The 27,884-nt window shown below is 46.4% G+C and overlaps 2 protein-coding genes and 1 pseudogene across 2 annotated transcripts; 1 reads left to right on the plus strand and 2 right to left on the minus strand.

Moving 5' to 3' along the window:
* Window positions 1-492: 492 nt before the first annotated feature.
* Window positions 493-1,509, minus strand: LOC124092128 (partitioning defective 6 homolog gamma-like; annotated as a pseudogene).
* Window positions 1,510-5,823: 4,314 nt separating this feature from the next.
* Window positions 5,824-9,528, plus strand: Klhdc7b (kelch domain containing 7B). Its single transcript, XM_046443485.1, has one exon. The coding sequence runs from the start codon at window positions 5,824-5,826 to the stop codon at window positions 9,526-9,528; it is 3,705 nt and encodes a 1,234-aa protein (XP_046299441.1).
* Window positions 9,529-10,543: 1,015 nt separating this feature from the next.
* Window positions 10,544-27,605, minus strand: Syce3 (synaptonemal complex central element protein 3). Its single transcript, XM_046443472.2, has 2 exons — window positions 27,462-27,605; window positions 10,544-10,816 (listed from the first exon to the last, which is right to left on the minus strand). The coding sequence occupies exons 1-2, from the start codon at window positions 27,568-27,570 to the stop codon at window positions 10,659-10,661; spliced, it is 267 nt and encodes an 88-aa protein (XP_046299428.1). The 5' UTR covers window positions 27,571-27,605; the 3' UTR covers window positions 10,544-10,658.
* Between the last annotated feature and the right edge of the window lie 279 nt (window positions 27,606-27,884).

Genomic DNA, 27,884 nt, shown 5'->3' on the forward strand with positions numbered 1-27,884 from the left:
GGCCTGGTGTGAATGCTGCTGCTGGACCTGGCACAGGCCTGGCCCCTCGGTCCTCTTGGGGAAGTCTTGTGCAGGTCAGCAGAAACCGCGCAGCATAAAGGGCATCTTCATGTGAGCTGAGTTAAAAAACATGAACTTCAAAAGGTTAATTTAAAAAAAAATGAAGTACTTTTGAAATTTAAAAACTAATTATTTCTGTATTCAGATCTTTCAGAGGGCTGGAACCTGCATGGGGGCCTGGCCTGGGGTGTGCATGTGTCTGTTAAGTTGTGGGGCAAAATTCTATAAAATAGTGCTGAGCTGACGCAGAGAAGAGGGCTACGCCTGTGACCAAGGAGGAAGGGACACAAGCTGTCCTCGTTTTAAGTTGGCATACATTTTTAGCATATTCCTGCTAGGAATTTCACGTCTGAAATCACAGTGCCTCCCAGGGCCACCGGCTCCCACAGCCCCTGCATGGGACAGGCAGCACTTGCCTCCCAGCCTCTGGGCCTATAGCGCGACGGCTGGCCGGTGCTCCTCCACCCCGCCTTGCGGCAGGACCAGGCTGCCTGAAGGTGTGCCCTGCATCTCGGAGACACTCTGAGGCTCTAAGGTGCCCTCAATGACGATGTCAGCTTCCTCGTCGCTCTCCATCTCATCGGGGTGGAAGTTCTGCAGCACGTGGGCCACTGGCAGGCTGTGGTGGCTGGCAGTGCTGTCCGTGGACTGGCCAGAGCTGCCGGACGTGCGGCTGCTGCGGACGGCATTGTTCCTCTGATTGGCGGGCTTGACAGTGACGATGAGGTTGTGGCTGTTGGCAATCATCATGTCTGTGACCTGGTCCAGCGTCTTCCCCGCCACCTCAATCCCGTTTACCTCCAGGACTTCGTCATTCGCTGCCAGCAGTCCCGTGCTCTCTGCCAGGCCCCCAGGGACCATGCGGGAAATGAAGATGCCTGGAACCTTCTCCAGCCCATGGGGGTGACCCGTAGGCTGGCGCCGTCTCGGATGTAGAAGCCCAGAGGCCTTTCGCAGCCGGGTCTGGACAGCCTCACGCGGCGGTGCGTCTGGGGAGGAAGTCCACGTCGATGATGGAGGACCCGGGCCGAAAGTCATGGGGCAGGCTGAGGTCGAGGTGGGCACGACGGCGGAGGCCCTCCTCCCCCAGGGTCACCAGCGCCTTCTTCTTCCTGGAGAGGGTGCCAGCCCCAAAGCTGTGGTGGTCTGCCTCTTCTCGCTTCTGGACGAAGACCCTGAGCAGGGGGTTGGCGCTGGAGGCGGCCTGGCAGAAGCTGTCATCGTCGTCGATGGGAAGCAGGTCGCCATGCGCCTCTGCACGGCCGATGGTCACCTCGGTGCTGGAGAGGTGCTGGGTGTGCACCACCAGCTGGAGAAATCTTCAGACTTGCCAGGCTTGTGGCGGTTCCAGGAGAATCTCCGGAATTCAGCCCCAAACTTGCTCTTGGCTTCCACCGCGCTGCAGTCCTAGAGGCGCAGGGTCTGAGACTTGTGAAAACTCCGGGTCATGGTTTCGGCCCGATCAGTCTCGGTTCGCCCTCAAAGCTCAGGGGCCGCAGAAAGACTCTTGGGGGCGACGCCCCCAGCCGTCGGCCCGGGCGACGGGTTGCCTGGTGTGCCGCGGCCGGAGCGCCATTTATTTCTTGATTATATTTGCATGTGTCTATCCTTATGCTAGCGCTTATCGGTGTTTTTTTTTCCCCAGGGCTGGGGATCAAATCATGCTAGGTGAGTGCTCTACCAGTAAGCTGTATCCCCAGCTCCACCATACTGTATTTTTTATATTGCAATACTGGGTGTTATGGTTTGGTGTGAGGTGTCCCCCAAAAGCTCATGTGTGGGACAATACAAGAAAGCTTAAGGTGAAATGATGGGTTATGAGAGGTAGGATGTGCTGGAGGAGGTGGGTCATTGGAGCATGCCTTTGGGGTATACATATATATTTTTCTTGGTGAGAGAAGACTCTCTTTCTCTGCTTCCTGGTGCGATACCCTGAGCTGCTTTCCTCTGTCATACCTTTCTACCTTGGGCTATGAGGAATGCAGCTGGCTGTCAGTGGACTAAGACCTCTGAAACGATGAGCCCCCAAATAAACTTTTCCTCCTTAAAATTGTTCTTGCCAGGTCTTTTGGTCACAACATCAAAAAAGGTGACTAAAATATTGGGGACTGAACCCAGGGCACTCTACCATTGAGCTACATCCCTAGTCATTGCAGGACTTTTCTGTTGTCTATTATCTTTGCTAGTTCCTTGTTATTGTGTCATTTTTCCTCGTGTGTCTGCAACCTGGATATGCCAGGTTTCTGTTCTCACAACTAAAAGGCTCAGGGGTCACTCCAGTTAAACTGGGCTAACTGGGCTGTACAAAATAACCCCACCAGAGCCACAAATACCTTTTTCTTTGGTGTCACTGTGACAGCTCCTCTGACCTTAAGGGTCCGCAGAAAGAGAGACAGCGAAAGCAGACTCTGACCCCTTTTATTGAGGAGAAGTTATTTAAATGAGGCAAGGTCAGGTTTCAGGGGGCTGAGTCTATCTTCATGATGTCCACTGTCAGCAGGTTGACTGGCACCTGGGTAGGCCACACCCAAGGGCATAGTAAGAGAAGGGAACACACACAAGGCACTTCCATGGAGGATTCTCTCCTAAACAGGGCAAGGGGTTAGATTACAAGGGAATAGGTGAGCATAGCTTCACCCGTAGGGCTGTAGCAAGACACACCCATGCACGAGACACTGACCCTCGCACCCAAGAAGGGTGCCACATTTCTGTGACTGAGAGCCTCAGCACCGAGCCGGGGAGTGTAACTCAGTCACGTGTAAGGTTGGCCTCCCACATGGATATTTATTTATTTATTATATTTTTTTTAAAGAGAGAGAGTTTTTTTTTTTTTATATTTATTTTTTAGTTATCGGTGGACACAACATCTTTGTTTGTATGTGGTGCTGAGGATCGAACCCTGGCCGCACGCATACCAGGCGAGCGCGCTACCGCTTGAGCCACATCCCCAGTCCCCCACATGGATATTTAGTGTGAACATTATTTGTAGAAATTATTTGAGGTCTAGAATGGTGGGTTTTTTTTGGTGGGGGAGGGGGTTTAACCCAGGGATGGTTAACCACTGAGTCACATCCTCAGCCCTTTTTATTTTTTATTTTTTGAGACAGGGTCTTACTAAGTAGCTGAGGCTGGCCTCAAACTTGTTATCCTCCTGCCTCTGTCTCTGGAGTCACTGGGATCACAGGCATGGCCACCATGCCTGAGGATGGTAACTTTCTTAAGGATTTCAGTTGGGGGGCTTGGTAGCGCGCTTGCCTGGCATGCGTGCGGCCCGGGTTGGATCCTCAGCACCACATACAAAAAAGATGTTGTATCCGCCAAATACTAAAAGATAAATATTAAAATTTTCTCTCACTCTCTCTAAAAAAAAAAAAGGATTTCAGTTGGAAGACTGATAGGAACAGTTTGAACCACTCTGATCCAAGTTCAAAGCTGAAGTCCCTGGATCCTCTGTCATACAGACCTCGGCCTCAAACCCATGTGGGGGCTGGTTTGTGTTTCACTCACTCTTACCCAGAGGGCATGGTCGTTTAGGGCTTCAACTCCAAGAAGAGGATGGCTGGCCAAACCCCCAGGTATGTGGGCTCCGGCCTTGGTCTGTAGGAATTATGTGTTTGGGATTGGGGTCTACAGACTTCATGATTGTGACAAGCTTGGTGACTAAGAAGTTTCTGTGCAAAGACACAGAATGCCTGGCTGCTAGGTAGTACCTGGTGACTGGGAAACTCCTGTGCAAAAGCACCGGCTGCCTGGCTGCTGGTCAGATCTTCCATTGCAACCCTTTATGGTATGTGTGGTATTTATGCTGTCACAGCACACATTGGCCAATTGTGTGTGTTTCATGATTTGTGTAGGTGCTTTGAAGTTCTGTTATATTCCCAGCTGTGCCACATTTTCTCTCTGGGAAGCCAAGAGGACCAAACAGTCACTCTACCCACATGAAGTCTCTACATTCAAAGTTTTGCCCTCGGTCTGTTTTTGGCAAAGGATGATGCTTCCTTTCCAAAGGGAAAGAGCAGGTCCTAATCACCTGTGTCTGCAGCACCTGCTATGGTCCTCACACCTTGTGGGTTGGTTGGGGTGATCCCTGTGCTTGTTCCTCCCTACCATGTTGTCCTCCATCACTTGCTCTGATAGTGGCCTGGGGCTCTGACTGAAAAGTCTTTAGAAGTTAGGTGGAGCTGACTGAAGGGGCACTGTATGGCCCATAGGGAGGTTTGGGGGTGTCATCTCCACCCTCTGAAAGTCTTGGACCCCACCTAAACCAAGATTCAGAGCCTGGGGCTAGGACAGAGGATCAGGGAAGAAAATCCTCCCTAGCTTGAAGTCCACCTTAAGGCACAGGGCCCACCCCACCCTCTCACTGTCATCTAATAGTCCTGGGGGAACTCGAAGAGGTGGGGGGCAGGCCAGGAGAGACACTTGAGGCTCAGCACAACCCAGGCTGGGTGCCAGGGACACTCTTGGCATCTCCTTGCTGCCTGACTCAGGCAAAAGTCGCTGGGTCCACTATGTCCCCAGAAAAAGGAAAAAGCCACACTGGGGGGTATGCCACTGTCCCAGGGACTTCAGACTGTTTCACACCTGGGCTCCAATGGGCACCTGTCTCAAGACTCATTCCTGAGGTGGGTTTAAGTGAGAAACAGATGGAGAAGGGCTCCTCCCTAGGGAACCAAGATTGTGTTCCATGTCTGCATACCAGCGTGTGAGGCCTAAGCCTGGATGAGGAAGCAGAGAGGAGTTGGGGTCTTGAGGTGAGGTTTCAGACCAGACATGAAAGGTTGGGGACTGAGAGGACACTCAGATGTGGGGCTGGCAGAGGCCCAGGGCCAGAAGGGCTTCTGAAAGATCTGGGTGGTGGCCGATTGATGTAACTCGAGCAGGGCAGGCAGGCTCATGGCTCTCTTGGGACCTGGAACCACATCTGAGCAGTCTGGAGGAGTAAAGCGGGGCTCAGGAGGTCCTAGATCTGGGTGGGTGGGAATAAGCCTGGCTGCAAAGAGAGAAACATCATTTTTGGATTTTCATTTTTTTTTTCTTGACTTCAAAACTCTACCCCATCTCTCTCTGGTGACCTCAGGGCAAGGAAAGTCCAGAGGCTGCTGAAGAAGGTAGTGTGGAAGCCTCCGTCCTAACACCCAGATACAAACCTATACTGACACTGATATGACAGTCTTACTGTGGGACCCATGTCCCAGGGTCCCCTCCCTAGTCTGAGACTAGGAAGTCTGTCCCCCCAACTCCTCCCTGTTGTCACAGTGGAATCGGCCTCTCCAGTTTCTGGTAACTTCATCAGGGCTGCATCATGTTACTAAGGCCAGAGATAACATCTCCCCGCGGGTTACCTTCCCTGCCAGGCCCCTGCAGCTGGACCCAGGCTCAGAGGAGGGACCAGGGTGTGGGATGAACTGGGGGTGTGGGGATCTGTCAGGCAGAAGCAGGTTGGCTGGGCTGCTAGCATAGTGCCTGAGAACACTGCCATTTGATCCTGGGATGCCAAGAAAAGGAGAAGGGGGCAGGAGCTGGTAGGCAGCCTGGCAAGGCTGTTGAAGGTCTCCTGATATCTCCAACTGGACCTACTGACAAACCTCCAGGCAGGAAGAGACTCCCAAGGTACTAGAGAATAGGTCCACCTTAACAGGGCAGCCCTGGGCGGGGCTCTCAGGATGCCACTGGCCCAGAGGGCAGCCCAGGACCGTGAGCAGGGCACGCACAGCAGCCAACCAGCACTGGATTCCTCATACCCTGTCTGCACCCAGTACCATGATCCAGGGTGCCCAGGCTGGTGGGCCCCTCTGGGGCTGGGATGGGGACGGTGATCATGACTGGGACGGTGCTGCGCTTGGTCTGCTGGCTCTGGCTGTGGTGGCTGCCACAGCACTGGCTTTGCATTGGTTCGGCTCAGGACAGGATCAGGAAGTGGCAGGACCGAAGTCCACAGTCGGGGGGACCCAGTCTACTCAAGAAGGCAGGTTGGTTCTGCATCCAGAGTCCAAGGTCAGTGGTGGCAGCAAGGGAGACAGAGAAAGGCAGAAGAAGCCTCACCCTCCAAGACCCAGTCAGGGGAGCCTTGCTATGTCTGCGGCCCAGGACCAGGAACCCCTCGTTGGCAGAGTTTTGGCTGTCACAGCTGGACCTCCACTCAGTACTCTTGGAAATGCCACCAGTGGAGGGACCCTGGGAGAGCGGTGTGGTAACACCACCCCAGGAGCCCAGCGAAGTGAAGGAAGGGAGCCCCCCAGGCCAGACACTGCTATCCTGGGTAGGAGCAAAGCAGGGGCGACACCTGCTCCCCTCCTGATCCACTTCACCCTTCGGAGTTCTGGTGGCGAAGCTGAACTGCAGGCGGGGGCAGGTGGTGCCGGTGCTAAGGGGCCAGCTCGCCCAGCCCCTATCCACAGAGAGCAACAGGACACCAACCGCTGGTACCTGCCTGGCTCTCTGGGGACAGTCCGCCGCAGCCGGCGACGTCAGGCCGACGCTGTCTCGGGAGACCGAACCTGCCATCCCCCAAAGCCCGACCCCCTCCGCCTGGGCGCTGCGGTGAGTGTGTGGGATGCTATAGACGCTGCGTCCGCCGCTGCGATGGACGCCCGCTCCCGCAGCCCGGGCCCAGGCTCCCGGCTGTCCGCCTCCGCCAAGGGTCCTGCCCAGCAGGCACTGCCCCAGGCCCAGCCCGCGCTCACGGCTCCTGGGACAAACCGCCCGGAGCGCGGGCGCGAGAAGTGCAGCCCCCAGGCAGCCCCAGCCCAGCCCCTGGGCTCCCAGGGCGAGGCTGGCAAGGTCACCGAGAGCAGCGCCCTCGCCCCCCGGGAGGCTGCGGGCGTCCCGGCCCCGACGGAGGGCCGGCCCTGGGTTAGGAAAGCGGTCAGCCCCACCAGTGACTTCAGCCGCGCCCTGGACTCGGCGGGCGAGTGGCCGGAGGGGCCGCCGTGGGGCTTCTCGCCTGAGGAGGTGCAGGTGGAGTCCTGCGGCGCGCGTCCGGCCGGGGCTGCGGGCCCAGCAGACGGCGGCCCCCGGCTCGACTCCGGGCTGGGCAGAGCGGGAGAAGGGAGGGAGTCCCAGCCTCGTCAGGGCAGGGAGCGGGCGGCTGGTGGCCTGGTGGCTGACCTGGAGCCCCAGCAGACCCCGCACCGAGGAAGGCCAACTGTAGGGGGCCACAGTGGCGTCCCCTCCACTGGTCGTCCAGCCACGCCCCCGCCTCGGGGCGGGGATCCGGGTCGCCCTTCCCCGAAGGCAAATAGGTCTGGCGTGGGCCTCCTCTCTGCAGCCCCCAGCCCCTCTCCTACAAACTCTCTGCCCCACGGAGTCAGCCAGGATCCTTCTGAGGGTGAAAATGTCAGCGCGGCGCCGGCCTCCTCATCAGACCAAGTTTCCACTTCAGCTCCAACAGTAACCCTAGCCCCTTCTCCCTCCAGAGCCCCATTCCCAGTGACAAACCCATCACCAGCCGCAGCCGCAGCCTCAGCTCCGCCCACAGCCTTAGCCCCTGCCTCAACCCCATGCCCATCCCCATCACCAACCTTACTCCCAGCCCCTGCCTTAGCTAGTGGGTCAAGCCCTGCGGCTGGAGAGTCCAAAGTGGGTCTCTCCAGGAGCTACCACGAAGGGCAGATTACAAGTAGCTGGGGAAACCTTATTGCCATGGTTCTTAGAAGCCACCCCTTTCCCAGGCAAGAGAAGCCCAAAGGATGCGCCCTAAGGGCAGTCCCTGTGAGCCCTGCAGGTCCCAGCTCTTTCACCCATTCTGAACACAGACCAGGGGCTTCCCAATCTGAAGGGGAAATCCCCAACCTCCAGAATAGGCACCCATCTTCTTTGGGGATTGTCACACAGGCCGGAGGACTGGCCAAGACTCCATGTCAGGCGCAGCCAGTGGGCTTTGAAACCAATGGGAAGCCCACCCCTGGCCCACCTCTAGGCCCCAAAGAAAACAGAACCAAGGAGAAAAGTCTAGACTCACTGCCCTCAGCTGAAGTGCCTGGGGGACACACACAGCCCTCTGTGCAGATGCAGTCTGGCTCTGCACCACCCTCTGCTATGAGGTGGGATTCTCAGCATATCCCCAGACCACGGAAACACAGCATGTGTGAAATAGCCCTGAGCTCTGAGCATCTGGTCAGCCAGGTGGCCCCAGAGCAGCACCAGGGTCAAGTGCTCAGGGAGGAGGCCAGCTCTGCAGGCAGCAGGGGAGTCCTCACAGAGAAGCAGAAAGAGGCCCAAAAACTCATGGTTTTTCTGCAGAGGCCTGGGAGTTTGGGGATGGTCAAGGGATCCCAGAAGCCCCACTCGTGGGCCTTGGAGGCTGCCACAGCTGTTCAACGTCCCCAGCGGCTAGACCTGGGCAGCTGCCTGGAGGTGCTGGCCTTTGCCCAGCAGCATGGGGAGCCTGGCCTAGCCCAGGAGACCTATGCCTTGATGAGCAGCAACCTGCTGCACGTGCTGGGCGACCCGCACCTCTACCGGCAGCTGAGTGGGGCTGATCGGGAGCGCATCCTTAGCCTGCGGACGGGCCAGGGCCAGGCTAGGCTCGGGGTCCTTGTACTGCCCAGACTCTACCCGGTGTGCCGTTCCGGGTTCAAGAAGAGCTCTCGTGGTGAGGAATCTCCTGAAGCTCAGACTGCACCTCTGCCTCATCGAACATTCCTCCATGTGTTCAACCCTCAAGAGAACATTTGGCGGCCCCTGACCCAGGTGCCGGAGGAAGCCCCCCTCCGGGGCTGTGGTCTCTGCACCATGCACAACTACCTGTTCCTTGCAGGCGGCATCCGTGGCTCTGGTGCCAAGGCTGTCTGCTCCAAAGAGGTCTTTTGCTACAACCCTCTGACCAACATCTGGAGCCAGGTTCGGCCCATGCAGCAAGCCAGAGCCCAGCTCAAGCTGGTGGCCCTGGACGGGCTGCTGTATGCTATTGGAGGCGAGTGCCTGTACAGCATGGAGCGCTACGACCCACGCACAGATGCCTGGACCTTACGTGCTCCCCTCCCTGCAGGCACCTTCCCTGTGGCCCATGAGGCTGTGGCCTGCCGTGGGGACATCTATGTCACAGGAGGTCACCTCTTCTACCGCCTGCTTAGATACAGTCCTGTGAAGGACTCATGGGATGAGTGCCCCTACAGTGCCAGCCACCGGCGCTCCAGTGACATGGTGGCACTAGGGGGCTTCCTGTATCGCTTCGACCTGCTGCGGGGTGTGGGCGCTGCAGTGATGCGCTACAACACGGTGACGGGTTCCTGGAGCCGTGCTGCCTCCCTGCCACTGCCTGAGGCCATCCCACTCCGTTGTACTGTGTTGGGCAACACCATTTACTGTCTCAACCACCAGGTCACAGCCACCTTTGCAGTCTCTGAGGGGACTGCGCAGTTTCAGGCCAAGGAGCTGCAGCCCTTTCCCCTGGGGAATAAGGGGATCCTCTGTCCATTCATCCTGACTCTGCCCACTGCGGCCCGGCTGCAGACCTCACTCTGAGTGCCAGTGGAGAACTGTACTTCAGGGACACCTTTCATCTGGGGTAGTCTGAGGGGGTGTGGGGCGTGGAGGTGGGGTTGGGGTCAGAACCTTCTGCTCCAGTTTCTGGGACACTTTTCCTTCTATGTTTGTCTCCTGCTGTAAAGGTTGTCACTTATTCTGGAGTGAGAGCCCTTCCACCTCCCTTCTTACCCTCCCCACACCATGCTGGTACCTGCCCCAGGTCCTTACCTGCTTTGGATGCCTCAGCTTGCTCCCAGGCTCCCATCTTCCTGGGAAACTCCTGGGCCCAGAGCTAAGGAAGGAGAGGGATGAAAGCTTATTTGTGCTCCCTGTATTCTGTCAGGTGGAAGTGGAGGCAAAGAGGTCCCCAGGAGATGCCCTTGCCTCTGGAACTTCTGCCTCTGAGGAGCCTTTTGACTCTTTCCTCCTGAGTCTGATTGGGGGTGGAGCCCTCACCTGTGCAACTGGGTCTGGAGCCCTGCACACGGCCCTGCCTAGACCTGACAGACTACTTGGCTCCTCTGCAACTTGCAGGTCTCTCTGCCCTGCCAGGCTCCCATCCCCTTCCCCCAGATTTCCCTCTAAATGAACCCCTTTTTAGTTATGTGGACTCAAAACAATACATTTAACCTCCCATTTTTACCTTTTCTGTAAAAGAGGCATAATGGACACCTGCCCCTCAGGAGAGCCGTGAGAATGTGATCATCAGTGGGCTACCTGGCACAGTACCTGGGGTACACAGCATGAGAAATGAATGTTTTCTCTCCCTACCCACTTCAAAATCCACATTAGGCAGGTAAATAAATTCGATTGAGTGCTGCTGCCTATCCCAGCACTGACTTGGCTTGCCCCTGTCTGGCTCTTTTTTCTTATGCTCAACACAACTGCACCAAATACATGTCCCACCCATTGAAAGCATCTGCATCCTACCCTTGTCTTGCTGAGTTCACAAAATATGGCAGACAGCTGAGTGGATCACAGCACAGGACAGAAAGGGTCCTCAGGTTGTGCTTAAAAATAAGTTTATTGAAAAACAAGTGCTGTACACACAGCTATGTATCTGGGTCACTGGCCCGTCTCTGTGGCTCCAGTGCATGATGGGTGGCAGCGTGGATGGGCAGCGGGGCCTACTGCTTGCGCTTGGTCTCACTGAGCAGCTCCTGCCAGTTCTTCTCCATCTCCTCCTTGCAGTTGAGGAAGGCGACTTCTAGCCGGCGCATGGACTCCGCCAGAGTGGGGTTGGTGCGCATTACCACCATGTCATAGGCCATCCAGGTCGCCTGCACTGCAACAACCAGACAGGCCCAGTCAGGCCACAGGTGGCGCTGCAGTTCTGGGGCACCTCACTTGTGCTGCCAGGGAGCGGGACCCTGCTGGGACCCCCCATGCTCCAAGGAGAGAAAGTTGTTAGCTGTAAGCCACCACAGGGCTCATAAAACCCCCTATGAAAACTCCCTGCAAACAGCAATAATGATGCTCCCTAATTTCCAGTTTTAACTTCTGGATCCATCAGCCCATGACAGTAAAAGCTGGAGGCCAGTCTGATGTGAACCGGGAGAAAATGGAGCAAACCCCAAGTCCTTGCTGACACACAGTTCACAGCTGGTGGCTTCGGGGTGACCTCCACAGGAGTCTACCTGGTTCACATGCTCAAGTAGGCCAACCATTCCCAGTCCTACAAGTCCTCACTCTCATGTTTCTCCATGCTCCGTGGCCTGGGATACCTGTCCACCTGCAGCTGTACAACTCCGTGTTTTCATTAAGGCTCAGGCCAGGGCTTCTCCTGGGGAGGTTCTGCTGCCTCCCCGATGAGACGCTTTGCATGTCCACACTGATCTTTCCCTCTGAGAGCAGCTTGAGGGCAGAGTGCCCTGGGTCTCCAGGTGAACATATGCTTCTTGTGCAGACTCTGTGGAAGTATGCAAAACCCCCTCTTTTCACCAGGCGCCATCACTGTGGCTCTACATTCTAGAACTTCACAGAACAAAGGTCACCCTTTCTGTGTGACAGCGCAGCACAGTGGATCTCTCTCCTTAACACTCCTCTTTGTCAAGCTAAAAAATACTGGTACTCTGGGAAGCAATGTCTTCAAGGAAATTAACCAAAGATGATACAAGAAGCATGATTAGTGATAAAAGCACAAGTGTATCTCACACAAGCAAGGTCAGCCACATGGCAGACTTGAAGCTCAGAGTAATACCTGTTTGGTTAGGGAAAATTGTTAGAAAAGGTGTGTGTAGGGCTGAGGTTGTGGATCAGAGGTAGAGCGCTTGCCTAGCATGCGTGAGGAGGGTTTGATCCTCAGCACCATATAAAGTAAAATAAAGACATTGTGTTTACCCATAACTAAAAGATAAATATTAAAAAGAAAAGAAAGTGTGCAGTGTCCCAACAGAGTTCATGACTCTAGCTAGTATAGGGATTCTTGGACTTAAAGAAGCCTGAGTGACCCTTGGGTCACTTGTTACAATGTAGGCGACTGCCCCACCCCCCACCCCATGGTGATTCTTGTCTAGCTGGTTATGCTACCTGGGGGCATCTCACTTGTGCTGCCAGGGAGCGGGACCCTGCTGGGACACCCCATGCTCCAAGGAGAGAAAATTGTTAGCCTGTAAGCTACCACAGGGCTGGTGGCTGAATGCTGACATGGTGACACATGGACCAGGTTTGTGGAACAGAACTTGCTTCCCAACTCTTCACTGGCTGTCCCTGTGGCCTTGAATAAGGAGTTAGACTTGGCAAACTCAGTTTCTGCTTCGCAAAGCAGAGCCTACTTCCTGATCTCATGGCTTGCTGTGAAGATTAAGGGGGTAATATACATGAGCTGCCTAGCACATGTGTCAAAGAGACATATAGACCGAGTGTCTGTGTCCCCTCCCCATTCACATGTTGAAATCTAACCCTAAGATGAACACATTAGGAGGCAGGGCCTTTAGGAGATGAGTGCCGACGGGTATGGAGTCCATGTGAATGGGACTGGTATCCTTATAAAACAGACACGAGAGCTTGCTCTTGGCCATGTGAAGACACAGTGAAAAGGTGACTGCAAAGTAGGAAAAGGCTTCTCATCAGCACTAGATTGACTTCCTAGCCTCCAGGACTCTGAGAAATAAATGTTTGTTGTGTCTTTTAAACCACTCTATGTCGATTTGTTATAGGGTCACAAAACAATGAAAACAAAAATTGTGCTGGGCACAGTGGTACATGCCTGTAATTTCAGAAGTTCAGGCGGCTGAGGCAGAAGGATCTCAAGGTCAAAGCCAGCCCCAGCAACTTAGCAAGGCCCTAAGCAACTTAATGAGACCCCCATCTCAAAATAAAAAATAAAAGGACTGGGGATGTAGTTCAGTGAAAATAGCCTCTGGGTTCAACCCCTAGTACAAAGCAAAGCAAAACAAAAACATAAACAAACAAACAAAAAACAGCCAATCAGTCAAACAAAAATGAATAAGGCAATAGGCCAGGTATGGTGGCGCACATCTGTAGTTGCAGGAACTCAGGAGGCTGAGGCAGGAAGACTGCAAGTTTGAGGTCAGCTTGGGAAGCTTAGCAAGACCCTATCTCAAAATAAAAATAGAAAGGGCTCAGATGTAGGTCAGTGGTATGCCTGGGTTCAATTCTCAGTATCACAGAAAAAAAACAAAAAGACAAATGGGTCCCAAGAAGTGGGTTGTTGCTATAGCAAGTGCATGTAAGTGTGGAAGTAGCCCTGGAATTGGGCAGTTAGTAGAGGCTGCAAGAGCTTTGAAGTGCAGGCTAGAAATTGATACAGTATTACTGTGTATGGAGCTTTTACTTGCTTATATTTTAAAATATTTTTTTAGTTGTACATGGACATAATACCTTTATTTTATTTGTTTTATTTATTTATTTATTTTTGTATGTGGTGCCTGTGATCGAACCCAGTGCTTTATGCATGCCAGGCAAGCGCTCTACCACTGAGCCACAACCCCAGCTCCACTTTTTTTTATTTATTTGTTTTTTAAAAAATTTTGTAGTTGTAGATGGACAGAATGCCTTTATTTTATTTGTTTATTTATATGTGGTGCTGAGGATCCAACTCAGTGCCTCAAGCATGCTAGGCAAGCACTCTGCCACTGAGCTACAGCCCCAACCCTGTGTATGGAGCTTTAAAAGTAATTTGGTAAGTGCTCAGAATAAAAGAAGAATTTAGAGAATACATAAATGATCAAGAATAGACTGTGGAAATACAAAAGGCCAAACCATTCTAATGAGGTACCAGATGGAAATAAGGAATAAGTTATCAGAAACCAGAGAAACAGTGATGCTTGTCATGACGTGGCAAAGAACTTGGCTGAACTGTGTTTGTTTTCTAGTGTTTTGCAGAAGATAGAACTTGTAAGAAACAAGACTGGATATTTATACAAGGAGAGTTGCTTCAAGAAAGAAGAAACTTTTACAAAATAAATAATTGAGGTATTCAGGGTAAAGAAGATAGATAAGAAATTAAAATTGGTGTAGGCGGGTAACAGCTTACAGACATGATCTTCCATAGGAGCTAGAATTTTGACTCTGAGTTTCCTAAGCCAAAGTAGAGAAAGAAACATGTTCAAATGACTCAGTATTCACAAAAGAGAAACAATCCATCCTTTAAAACACTACTACCCTAAAGGACAATTTTCCAGTGGGTCTTTACGAAAAGAAAGGTACTGGCTATGTTGCCTAGGCTGGCCTCAGACTCCTGGGGTCATCCCAGAGGCCTGCCTCGTCTCCCGAGTATTGGGATTACAGGTGTGCACCTCCCTCCCAGCTTAGCATCCTCATTTAAATACAAGGTGTTCCTTCCTTACTATGTTAGGATCACTGGTAAAAGAAAGCTGGTACCAGGGTGGCAAAGCACAGCTCAGAGAGGCAGTTCAGCAAGACACCAAAACACCACATAAGGTACACAGCCCTCTCTAGGGCCCATGGAAAGTTTTGGAATACACACAGTAGGAAGACTCACAATCATCAGAAAGTTCTCCAGAAATACACATTTCTTGAGTTTTTCATTCATTCATTTGGTGTTTACAGAACACTTTTGTGATGGCACTTGCAAAGGCAGCCCTGGTGGCATGCAAGGTATGAGGTTCACACTGCTCTCCTGCACGGGAGAGACCACCATCAACTGGGGTGATTGCAGGTGGTTAAAGGTACTGCTGGGAAACAAGCCATGTGCTGCAACAGGGAGGAGGTGGGAGTCCACTTGATATACCAGGTATATCAAATAAAAGTGCAATGTGCTGGTTCTAGGCCCTCTTTTGTGTTTTATTGCTTAGTTTGTCTATTTCTATCCCAATATGACAACATTTTAAATACATAGCTTTATAGCTTACTTATATAGCTTTTAACCTATTATGTAGCTATATATACAACATGACATACTTACATAAGTTTAAATAGATTCATAATAAATCTTGTTAATTATAGGGTAAGTCCTCTGTCCCTATCTGTCTTCCTCAGAAATATCTTACTATATTCTTGACTCTTAGGGCTCTCATAAATGTTTTAGAATCAACCTGTCACATTTCATGAAAATCCAGATAGGATTTTTTAAAAAAAATATTTTTTAGCTATAAATGGACATCTTTATTTATTTTTTTATGTGGTGCTGAGAATTGAACCCAGGGCCTCACACATGCTAGGCAAGCGCTCTACCACTGAGCCACAACCCCAGCCCCCCAGAGAGGATTTTGATTAAACTACTTTGTACTCTTAGATGGAATTTGGAAAGAATGGACACATTTATTACATTAAGCCTTTCTATTCACAGAGTTAACTATGGCTCCATTTATTTTTATTTAAAAAAATTCCTAGCAACACACACACACACAATATGTCCTCATGCTTTGCCTCTGATATGTAAAAATGTAATCTATTTTTGTATATCCATCTTATATCCGACCACATTACTAAACTATTATTTCCAACCATTTGTGTTTTAGAGGTAGCAGCCAGCTTCCAAGTGGGCTCCCAGTGGGCATTACCTTTTGGTAGGCACAGCTTTGTATAGTTTTCTCTTATACCAGAGTTGATCCGTGGAACAATATGGTACAGGTGACATTATGCCATCTGAGATTTTCTCTGAGCAAAGGTATGACCAGTCCTATGGAGTGGCCACATAGGAAGCCTCCTGACAACAGCCACCTAAGCTTGGAAGCAGATTTTCCAGCACCCAGTCCAGGGTTCAGAAACTGAAGCCATGGCTGGTATCTTGACTGTGATCTCATATGAAACAACCAGAAACCACCCAGCTATGCCACACCCAGACTTCTGACATTCAGAAACTGTGTCATCATAAATGGTTTTGATTTTCATTTTCTAAGTTTGGGTTAATTTGCACTAAATAACAAATAACTGATTTTGGTATTGGGAATTTGGTGTTTCCATAACAAGAACCTACAATTGGGAGTGGCTTTGGAAATGGGTGATAAGTGGAAACAAGAAGAGCTGTAAGGATTTTGCTAGTAAAAGTTTAAAGTGCCTTGAATGCACTGTTCATAGAATTTTGGACTTTAATGAGACTAACAATAAGGGATTTAAGAGAAGTGAGAAAAGTTATTGGAAGCTGAAGGAGAGGAGATCCTTGTTATGTAGAGGCAGAAAATTCAGCAATACTGTCACAAGAAATAATTTGAAAGGTCAAAAATGTACCTAATGAATTATTTAGTAGGATTTACCCATTTTTTAATATTTATTTTTTAATTGTAGGTGGACACACAATATCTTTATTTCAATTTGATGTGGTGCTGAGGATGGAACCCAGTGCCTCACGCATGCTAGGCGAGCGCTCTACCACTGAGCCACAACCCCAGCCCCAAGGATTTATCTATTTTTGGGGTTTTTTTTTGGTGCTGAGAATTGAATCGAAGGCCTCCCACAGAAGCCAAGAATACACCCCACCACTGAGTAACACCCTAGCCCCAACTGACATGTTTAACATTTTACTCATTTTTCCATATTTTTGTGAATTTCAAATCGTCCTTTGGGATCACATTCCTTTTACTTGGTATGACTTTTAGAGGATCTTTAGAGCAAGTCTGTTTGTGATAAATAGTTTCAGTTTTGTTCATCTGCAGATGCTTTGTCTTCTCTTCTGAAAGAGAGTTTTTCAGGGAGCTGGGGTTATAGCTCAGCGGTAGAGGGCTTACCTTGCACTTGTGAGGTACTGGGTTCAATCCTCAGCACCACATAAAAAATAAATAAATAAAATAAATAAAAAGATATTGTGTCCATCTTTAAAAAATATCTTTCTGAAAAAAGATAGTTTTTTGGGATGCATAATTCTGGGTTAATAGTGTTTTTATGATATTTAGTTTTTTCCCACCAATTCCTAGTCTTCATGATTGTTGTTGGGAAATCATTCCAATTGTCCTTCCTTTGATGATCTCTTTCTCTTTCTTTGGCTTCCTACAAAATTTTTCTCTTTGTCTTTGATGTTCTGAAGTTTCACTCTCTAGGTATGGATTTAATTTTCTTTTGCTTGGGATATATTTTGTTTCTTGGATCTCTGATTCAATTTTTCATCAGTTCTGGAAAATTCAGTCATTATATTATTAAATATTGTCATTATTCCATTTTAACTTTTTTTCTGAGATCCCCATTAGAACCATGCTAAACCTTCTTAATCTTTTTTCATTTTATTTATTTATTTTTGCAGGGTTAGGGATCTAGCCCAGGGCCTTGTGCATGATAAACATGTGTTCTACTATTGAGCTATGCCCTGGCCCCTTCTTTTTTATTTTTTATGGTACTAGGGATTGAACCTAGTAAGAGGTGCTTAACCACTGAGCCACATACATCCCCAGCTATTTCTATTTTTTTTTTTTTTTTTTTGAGACAGAGACTTGCTAAATTGTTGAGGCTGGCTTTGAACTTACGATCCTTCTGCCTCAGCCTTCTGAGTCATTGGGATGATAGGCATGCACCACTGCACCCAGCCCTTTTTTATTTTTGATGCATTCTTTTCCTGTTTACTAATTCTCTTCTCAAGTCTTCAACTGTTATTTTTTAAAAAAATATTTAGTTTTTAGGTGTAGATGGACACAACACAATGCCTTTATTATTATTTTTTATGTGGTGCTGAGGATTGAACCCGAGTCCCGCCCGTGCTAGGCGAGCGCTGTACCGCTGAGCCACAATCCCAGCCCCTTCAACTGTTATTGATGACATTTTATTTCACAATATTTATTGTGAAATATTATTTATTTCATTATATTTTTAATTTAATTATATTATTATATTTTCATTATATTATTTATTTCATTATATTTTTCACTTTAGAATCGCCATTTGTTTTTACCAATTTTGGCTGTTTATTCTTAAATTTATTTTATGCTCATCTGTTATTTCATTCATTACTTCTTAAACCATTTTACGTATAGCTACTTATGTTCTGTGTCTGACTTCATCTTTGGACATCTAAAGGTACTGATTCTAGTTTCTTTCACTCACAGTGGCTTACCATTGCATGTCTGTGGTTTTATCTTTGTATGTGAGGTCATTGCTGAGGTAGCCCCCATCCAGGAAATTAACACTCTCAGGGGTTTTGGTACTGAGCAAGAGTCATACATTCAGCTTCTCGACCTCTCTGATGTTTCAAGATTCAGTATCTGTTATAGGGTGGATTGCTTCCTCCCTAATCTCATCTGTTGAAATCCTAATTCCTGGTACTTCAGAATGTGACTGTATTTAGAGATTGTAATTTTAAGAGGTAGTTAGTTAAAATGAGGTCTTTGGAATGGGCCCTAATTCAGTATGAGTGGCATCCTGATAAGGAGAGGGGTCATCATGTAAGGACACAAGAAGGAGATGAAACATCTACAAGCCAAGGAGAAACCAACCTTACCGCACTGCTAGCCTCCAGTACTGTGAGAAAACACATTTCTATTGTTTAAGCTGTCCAGACTGTAGTCGTTTGCAGGGCAGACCTAGCAAACACACAGAGGATCCCACTACAGAGCAAGATCTCCTCCTGCTGCTCCGACTCCTGCTGTTCTGGTGGCTTTGCTCTGGGACTTTGCCTTCAGCATTAGGATATTTGTTCCCAGCCTGTCACCATTGAACCTCCAGTTCCTGCATGACCTGCTGAGCTACCTAGTTGAGCCAGGCTCATCTTACTAGGTTGATGGTACCATGTGCAATTTTGGCCTTGCATGAAGGATTTCAGCGAAAGCGAGTGAGTGGGGGCTGAAATCTAAATTATGGTCCTCTCTTCAATATGAGAAGATTGCTATCTGGCCAGAGGGGGTGCCTTTTTCTAATTCATGACAAAGGAGAATTTTTCCAATCATTTACCCAAAAAAAGCAGCACCTTTTTCCTATTTATATGGAGGTGCAGTATGATCCAGCAGAGGCCTTATTAACTATATTTAAGTTTATTTAGGGGTCTTACCTTTTGTGTGACCAGTGATGCCTTAAAAATGTGTTCTATCTAGGTTTTGTTGGTGAGGGATGGAAGGATCCTGCAGGGCCTCCACCCCCAGCTCCCTGAGCAGCTGGGATTACAGGTGTGGCCAGCCCTAGGCTACAGCTCCTTCACTGTCACATTAGGAATGCAAGGCTATTTGCTCCTCAGCACAAGCCTTTTGTCCTCACTAAAACAGCACTCTCCAAATCACCAAATGACCTCAGTATTTCTAAACACAGGGCTGTATTGATCATCACCTCTTCCTGAAACTGTCTCCTGCCTTGGATGGCATGATGCTACTCTTCCAGTTCTCTGTGCCCATGACTGTCTTTCTCTTCCCTTACAGTAAAACACCTTTGTCTGCTTTTCCAATTGAGGGCATTTCTCAGGGTTGTGTCCTTGGGCCACCACTCTTCACTATGAACCTACTGCATGGTCAGTATCACATACACATTGTGAAAAGGAAAGTAGTCAGACCTTTTGAGGGTTATTAGACTCAACTTACACTAATTCCTGGAGATTCAGAGCATTACTGTGGTCCACCAGTCAGAGTTGAGGCTGTGGAGGCCAGGTGGCCAATGGAGTGTCAGCTCTGGTTTGTCTCACAGTGGACCATAGACCTCTGAACCCACCCTGTGTTTATTTTCACAGTTTCAGTGTGCAGAATTGAAACAGCATATTCAGTAACCGGGAGAATCCCTACCTTGGCTCACTGACTCATGAGGGCTGTCATGATGCAAAAGGCGAAATGGAAGCCAAGCAGGACTGCCTCCAGCTATGAGAGCAGTAAACCAAAGCAACTGCATTTCTGCAAACTGCAGGCTTCGACCATCATTAAAACCCTGAGAGGTGCGGGGACATTCCTACCACATCCTTATTCCACTTGCCTATTTGGCCTGTGCAGAAAATGGATCTTAGAGAATGACAGCAGATTATCAAACTCAATCAGAAGGTGACTCCAGATATGGTTTGTTGCTGGAAAAAATGAACAAATGAACACATTCCTTGTACCTGGTATGCAGCTGTTGATCTGGCAAACGTTTTCTGGGTACATGTGAGCAAAGCCAATCAGAAGCAGTTTGCTTTTAGATGATCAGGCCAATAACTCATCTTCACTACCCTTATCAGGTCTATCAACTCCCCAGTGGCTAGGGTTTGGATCTGTGTGAAAGGCTCTGTCACCAGCCTATGGCACTACTCAGAGGTGGTGAAACCTTGAGAAGGTGATGCCCAATGGAAGGAAGTAGGTCACTGAAGTAAGAGGTGCCCTTGGAGGAGGGGATACTGGAACCTCAGCCCCTTCCTTTCTCTTTCTACTTGCATCTAGTTATAATGAAGTGAGCAGCTTTGTCCTACCACTAGCTCCCTACCGTGATATTCTGCCCCCTACATGCCCCCAAACCATGCGGACAACAGTCCAGGAACTGAAACCTCAGAAACTATGAGCCAAAATAACCTTTCTTCCTTTAAAGTAGATTTTATCAGGTATTTTGTCATGGTGGTGAGAAGCTGACTAACACCAGCTGGTACATAACATCGATGATATTGTGCTGATTGAACTGGTGAGCCAAAGAAGCCAGATACAAGAGCATGTACCGTGCAGCTCCATCTAGATGAAACTCGGGGCATGCATGGTAGTTGTTAAATGGTGTTAGGGATGGAGGTTGGAGATGAGCTGGGCAAGGTAAAAAGAAACTTCTGGAGTTGGCAAAAATGTTCTGCACTTGGATGCTGGTGTTGTTTACCATGCCACATTTGGCAAAGTTCAGTGCACTCTATTCTTAAAGTGCATTTATTATATTGTATGTAAATTATACCTTAATGAAGACGACTTCAGGAACAGTAAAAAGCAAGAACATTATATATCAATATTTATGAATGTGGTAAAGGATATGCCAGAGATAAATCTACATCCCCAAGTGATTTAAAAGAATAAAATAAATGAACACAGCATTCAACTCAAAGTTTTAATAAAACAGCAATAAAAAATTAGGAAAAGCAGAGGAATTCCCCCCTCCCAAGAAATCCAGATAAGTCAGAATATGGAAAAATAGAAGCACACTGAGACGCTTTCCTGGCCCATGTACCCTTTTCTGAGAATTACCATCACCCATAGATCCTAGGACGAATTTAACCTGAACATCAGTCTCATTTCCCCTGTGGCCTAGCCCACCCTGGCCAGGGGTGATGTACACCATAGCATAACTTGCAGCACTGAAAAGTAATAGATTGTACACATCTTGGAAGGAGCTGACACATGTAGTTCTGGATGAAAAAAATAAGAAATAGCATGAGACATATAACAATACTATTTACATAAATTAAAAACATATGTACATAAAACAGCAATATACATTTTACAAGAACATACACACAGAAAGGCATACATTAAGCACATTAGAATTGTTTCTGTGGGTGGAGAGAGGGAAAAGAATGAACTATACAGATTAAAGGGGACAAATAAAAAATTAAGCTGGAGGGCCGGTATGATCATGATATACCATGAACCGAGGGCCATGAAAAAAATCAGTCCTCTATATTTGAGATAGAAATAAATGAAAAACTGACCATGCAACAGTGTAATTTGAGAATAGGGGGATAGTCTTGAGGAGACCACACAAAATAAAATGGAAAATAACAAATAAATAAAACTGATTACAGAAATGATAATAAAAGATACAGCAAAATGGAGATGCACAACATGGACAACTGGAATTCTTAAAGAAGGAAACCAAAGAAACAGAACAACTAGTATCCAGTGAAACAATAAATGAAAATTTGTTCATGAGCATTCTCAAGTCCACTGTTCCAAGGGCTTGCCAGGTCCCAGGAAAAGTGTCACATGATAACACCAGTCTTATCTTGCTGGAATCACAGATCTTCAAAGATAAAGAAAAAATCTTAAAGGCAGAAGAAGCAAGTTGCTCAAGAGGAAACAAAGGCCTCCCACTACTGCACAGTGCCACCAAGTTCTCCTTCAAGCCACAGAGAAAGTGATCAATACTCCACCAAACTGCCATCCAGGTATAAGCACAGACAGATATTCTCAGGCATTTATGAAATCAAAGAATATAGTTACTAGGTTTAAATACTCCATCTGTTTGAATACAAAAATGTATGTCACAATGACTGTAGGGGTTATGATTACAGAACTTAAATGTCATAAATCTTCTGTGTGTGTGTGTGTGTGTTTGTATATGTGTGTGTATGTGGTACTGGGGATGGAACCCAGGAGGGCCCTACCCCTGAGCCACATTCCCAGCCCTTTTTATTTTTCATTTTGAAACAGGGTCTTACTATGTTTTCTGAAGCTGGCCTTGAATTTGGGATCCTCTTGCCTCAACCTGAGTATCGAGGATTACAGGTGCACCACCTTGATCAGCTGATGTTGTAAATCTTGATAACAACAAATAGTAGATTAGTTACAAAGAGTAGTATAGCTAACAGCTAACTATGACTTGGTTTCCTCATCCATAAAACAGGGATGAGAGTCTTGTATGACATTGTTGTGGAGACTCAATTATCTAATATGTAGTATTTAGTAGTAAGTTCTGAGTGTTTCTGATGACGGGTATTAGATACTGAATAAGGTGAAAGGATGTAACTAAAGAAATAACACTAGTTTAACGTTTCCCACAAACCAACTTACCTCCCTCCCTCCCTTTCTTTCTTTCTTTTTTCTTCTACACTTTGCTGTTTTATTATTTCCAAATCTCAGGCTTATGTACAGGAGGTAAGAGCACTGATAAAATTAAAAAACAGACCTAAAATGGCCTGGCTGGTGTGTCCAGCAGACCACATGGGGCAGTGGCCCTTGCCCTACCCCCTACCCTCCGGGACCTGGGGGTCTCTTGGCACTCTGTGTGTCCTAGTGACCAGCTGTCAGCAGCTCCAGCCCGGCACTGTGGGGCACATCTCTGGCCACCAGGCACCCTTGCAGCCTGCTACCCTTTCCTTATCAGGGGGATTTCATAGCTGCCACAGCAGAGCTCAGGGCACAGTCTACCATCCTGTCTCCAGAGGGCTAGAGTGGCCAGAGGTCCCACAAACTTTCTTAATTTTATTTCTCCCTTTGCTTCAGGGCCATCATGACTTTGTTTTGATTTTAAATTTTACTTTTAATTTTAAAATGGAACATGCAACATTTCCTTTAAATGTTATTATTTGATTAGCAATTATAAACCTAATAACCATTTATTTTGAAATGCTAATGCTCACACCAGAAAATTTCCACTGCATATAATATCATTTTGGTACATTAAAAAATGTTGCTAAAAGAGATGATTTGGAAGAAAATATCCAGATTGACATAATCTTAACAAAGCAATTTCTAAAGAAAAAACTGAAAAGTTATACAAAAAAACTCTCCAATGGTTGAGTCATTGAGGTCTTTGAAATATTAAAAAGCCAATTGCTTCCAAATACTATAATAGTAAACATATAATTTCAGAATGTGGAAAAATATGACTCTAGAGATTGTGCAGACCCAAGTATCTTTGAACAGTTACTTAGATTCTGTAAGCCCTAGTTTCCTCATTTATAAAATAAGGATAATAATACTATCTATGCCCCAGATTTTTACTCTAATAAATAACTAAGACAATATGTGTAAGGCATATGGCAGAGTCCAACACCAACACATGGTGTACGATCAACATAAGTTGTTGTCATTATCACTGATAACACTGGAATAGCACTCATACCTAAGAATCCACAGCCTTCCTCCATGCTGGCATTAATGTAGCAAAAAAAAAAAAAAATGTAAAAAGACCTTACATATAAAAGGAATAAAGACCAGAAGTAAAGGTATTGAAAAAAATCTTTTGCAGAAAAATTTTGCAAAACTCATTTTAAGACATCTTAATGCATATTAATACATAATTTAGAGAGACATACTCTACCTAAATGAGAACACGTAATGTTAAAAAGATATCGTTCTTTACTGAACCCAATGGAACATACCTGTAATCCCAGAAGCTTGGGAGGCTAAGGCAGGAGGATTGCAAGTTTCAGGCCAGCCTCAGCAACTTAGTAAGGCCCTTAGCAACTTAACAAGAATAAAAGGACCGGGGGAGCTGGGGCTGTGACTTAGTGGTAGAGTGCTCACCTAGCATGTGCGGGGTGCTGGGTTCAATCCTCAGCACCACATAAAAATAAAGGTACTATGTTCAGCTACAACTAAAACAAAATATTTAAAAAAAAGGGACTGGAAAATAGCACATGGTAAAGCACCCCTGAGTTCAATTCCCAGTACCCTCCCTAAAAAAATCATTCTTCCCAAATTAATGTATAGGTTTAACACAATTCCAAATAAAGTATTAAATAAATGAATCTATATTGTTCCTCTGGAAGAATAAATGAGAGAAAAGTTAAAAATCATAAAATAAGAAAAAGAATGATGAGGGGAGCTTCAAGATTAATAATGAAAATAGTTTGATACTATACTTTTTTAAAAATTGTAGATAGATACAATATCTTTAATTATTTTTATGTGGTGCTGAAGATCAAACCCAGGGCCTCGCAAGTGCTAGGTGAGTGATCTACCGCTGAGCCCCAGCCCCAGACCTGATACTATACTTTTTAAAACATAACGTTATGAATGGAATAGCTGTCTCTGCCCTGCTATATATAAGACCCTCACGAGTCATAAATCACTTGCAAATTGATAGGAGAGGATGGGGTGGACTTGCGGGGGTAACCCCACCTTGCTACCCTCTACTCTCATGGAGCAAAAATGCCAGCTAAACTTGTGCCAGGAATGCGGTCCTAGCCATGTCCTGACTTAAGTTTGACAGTAGAGAAAGAGGAATTTAAGCCGTGGAGTTAAGATTTTGCCTTTGATATTGCTTGAAATTTTTACATTTGTTAGGGATTGCCTCCTTGGTATGATTAAAGATCCAAAGAACAACAAGTCAAAGGTCTTTGCGGGGGCATCAGAGGTCACGGGTTACATGCTGAGCCTCACTTCAGATCTAACCTAAAGGGTCAGGATGAGAGATGACATAATCCTGGTCCAAAATTATCTTACTTCTGCCAATAAAAACTGTCCTAACTTATCCCAGGGACAATATGAAGAAATTATTCTGTTGCTTATACTTCAGTTACAAAAATATTTTGATGTTAGGATTTGAGTCCCTGGGTTCGAGAACATCTATTGCTTAAAAAATTACCAAAGGTATGATTTTTTTTTTTTTTTGTGGTACTTGGAATTGAACCCAGGGTTGGTCTGTCACTGAGCTACATCCCCAGTCCTTTTATCTTTAAATTTTGAGACAGGGTCTCATTAAGTTGCCTAGGCTGACCTCAAATTTGCAATCTTCCTGTCTCAGTCTCCAGAGTAGCTGGCATTACTGGTGTGAGCCACCACACCCAGCACAAAAGGTAAACTATACAATTCAAATATCATTTAATCTGCTACTGCTTATATGTTGCTAACATACTTTCAGCAGCTGACACACTGCTAGAGAAATTGTTAAAAAGACTACATTACCCCCAAATTTGATAACAGGTAGAACATTTATATATAAATAGAATTATAAAAGAGGAAAATAGGGGCTTGGGTTATGGCTCAGTGGTAGAACGCCTACCTAGCATGGGTGAGGCATGGATTCGATCCCTGGCACCACATAAAAATAAAAGGTATTGTGTCCATCTACAACTAAAAAATATTTTAACAAAATAAGAAAATATATGAAACTAAAACTAAGAAATAATTCAATAAAGGGAAATAATCGCCTTAACATGAGTCCAGGGAATGTAACTAGTCATCCTAATGTTTGTGTCTGCTCCCCACCCACATCTAAGGAAGGACCATCTCTATTCGACTTTGTATTCCTAGAATGGCACATGGTAGATACCCAGTGAGTGCTGTTAAATAAAGAGAACATTTCACTAGATTGAAAGAGTTACATAGTTTATAGTGGAAAATGAATTACAGAACTTTTGAAATAGGTAGTTTAAAATATATTTAAAACTTTCCAGTATCTAGGCAGAAAAGTGGAAACATTTTTAAGTAGAATTTTTTTAGAGTTTGCTGTAATGAATACTTTTTTTTTTAAAAAATAAATGAATAATATCTTGGGCTGGGGTCGAGGCAGAGGTAGAGCACTTGCCTAGCATGCATGAGGCACTGGGTTTGATCCTCAGTACCACATAAAAAAAAATAAAGGTATTGTGTCAATCTACAACTAAAAACTAAATGTTTAAAAAAAATGAATAATGTCTTTTAAAGTAGTTTGTTTTCATTGGGCATACTGGCACACACATGTAATCCCAGCTAATTGGGAAGCTGAGGCAGGAAGATCACAGTTCAAGCTCAACCTAAGCAACTTAGCAAAACTGTCTCAAAAATAAAATTTGTAAAAGGGTTAGGGAGAGCCTAGGGCTGGGGCTCAGTGGCAGAGCACTTGCCTAGCACATGTGAGACACTGAGTTCAATTCTCAGCACCAAATATAAACAGATAAATAAATAAATAAAAATAAAGGTCCATTGACAACTAAAAAAATATTTTTTTAAAAAAGGGCTGGGGGCTGGGGTTGTGGCTCAGAGGTACAGTGCTCACCTACCATGCATGAGGCACTGGGTTCAATCCTCAGCACCACATAAAAAATAAAATAATATAAAGATATTGTGTCCACCTATAACTAAAAATAAATATTTAAAAAAGGGCTGGGGATATGACTTAGTGGCAGAGCTCTTGCCTAGCATGTATGAGGTACTGGATTCAATACCTGGTACTACAAACAAAAACCTTTTTTTAAAAATTTGAGTTAAAGTATGCATGCTTTTTGTTTTGCTTTGTTTTTGTGGTGGTGAGAATCAAAATCGGGGCTTTGTACATGCTTAGGCAAGTGCTCTACCACTGAGCTACATGTCCAACCCTAAGGTATTCATGATTTCTAAAGTTTGTTTTACATTATTATTTTTTCTAGCAACGATTAGGCTCACAAATTATAAGAATTACATATATTCTGAGTTAATAAAGAACAAATAAAATTATAATGGTGTTACTACCACTGCTGAGTAGAAACAGATTAAATAAGACAATAAACTAACATTTCTTCCCCCAAATTTAGAAATTTGCTCAGTCCTATTGCTCTTTCAGTCCACTGAATGTATCTCCCATTCTTATCACTGTTATGCTGAACACTTTCTATTTAAATGATTTACAGAAAGAAAGCCCTGGTCTGCTCACAGATATCATAGTCACCTGTTTATCATCTGATGTGAGTTGTCATTACATGTGAGTTGTATCTGGTAATGTACCAACTGCAAGTCACTATTTCTGTCCTCAAGAAGATAATAATAGTCCAATTGCAGAAATACAATGCAAAACCACAGAAAATAATTCAAGGTCATCCAATGTTAGGGTCAAATTTTGTGGTACAGCTACTGCTATGAAAATTGGAAGGTGGTCAAGGAAAGCCTTGTTAGGAGAAGGAACACTGGATATGAGCTCAGAAGTTTGGGGAATATTCAAGCTATTGAAAAGAAGGCACGCTGTTTTGGAAAGCATCCTACCTGAGATTTTTTCCATCTCTTCCAATAGCTTTTCCAAGTCCTTATTCAGGTCTGACAGCATTCGTAGCATATTGTCGTAATTTCTTTCCCCAGAGTCAGAATCAGCCATCTAGGTGGTACACAGCAAGAAGCTGCCATGAGATGGACTGGCATTTCACTTCTACTCCACATTCCACAGCCAGTGATTCTTTAAAGAACTCTTCCCTGGCTCTTAGATTCCGACAGTACCACTTACTCCAGAGGCATTAGCAGCAGTTGCCAGGGAGACTGGGTCCTGACTTGAGTAGGCAACTCATTCACATTTCCAACTGTAGTTCTGTACTTTGTAAAAGGGAACGGCTAATAGTACCTGTACCTTATGGATAAGGTTTTTGTAAGGATTAAATGTCATAAATCATGTACTCTTCTGCAAGTACCTACAGT

Source organism: Marmota monax, unplaced genomic scaffold (assembly GCF_021218885.2).
Source record: "Marmota monax isolate L192 unplaced genomic scaffold, Marmota_monax_Labrador192_F-V1.1 WCK01_AAM20220418_F8-fsc00234, whole genome shotgun sequence".
NCBI lineage: Eukaryota > Metazoa > Chordata > Mammalia > Rodentia > Sciuridae > Marmota > Marmota monax.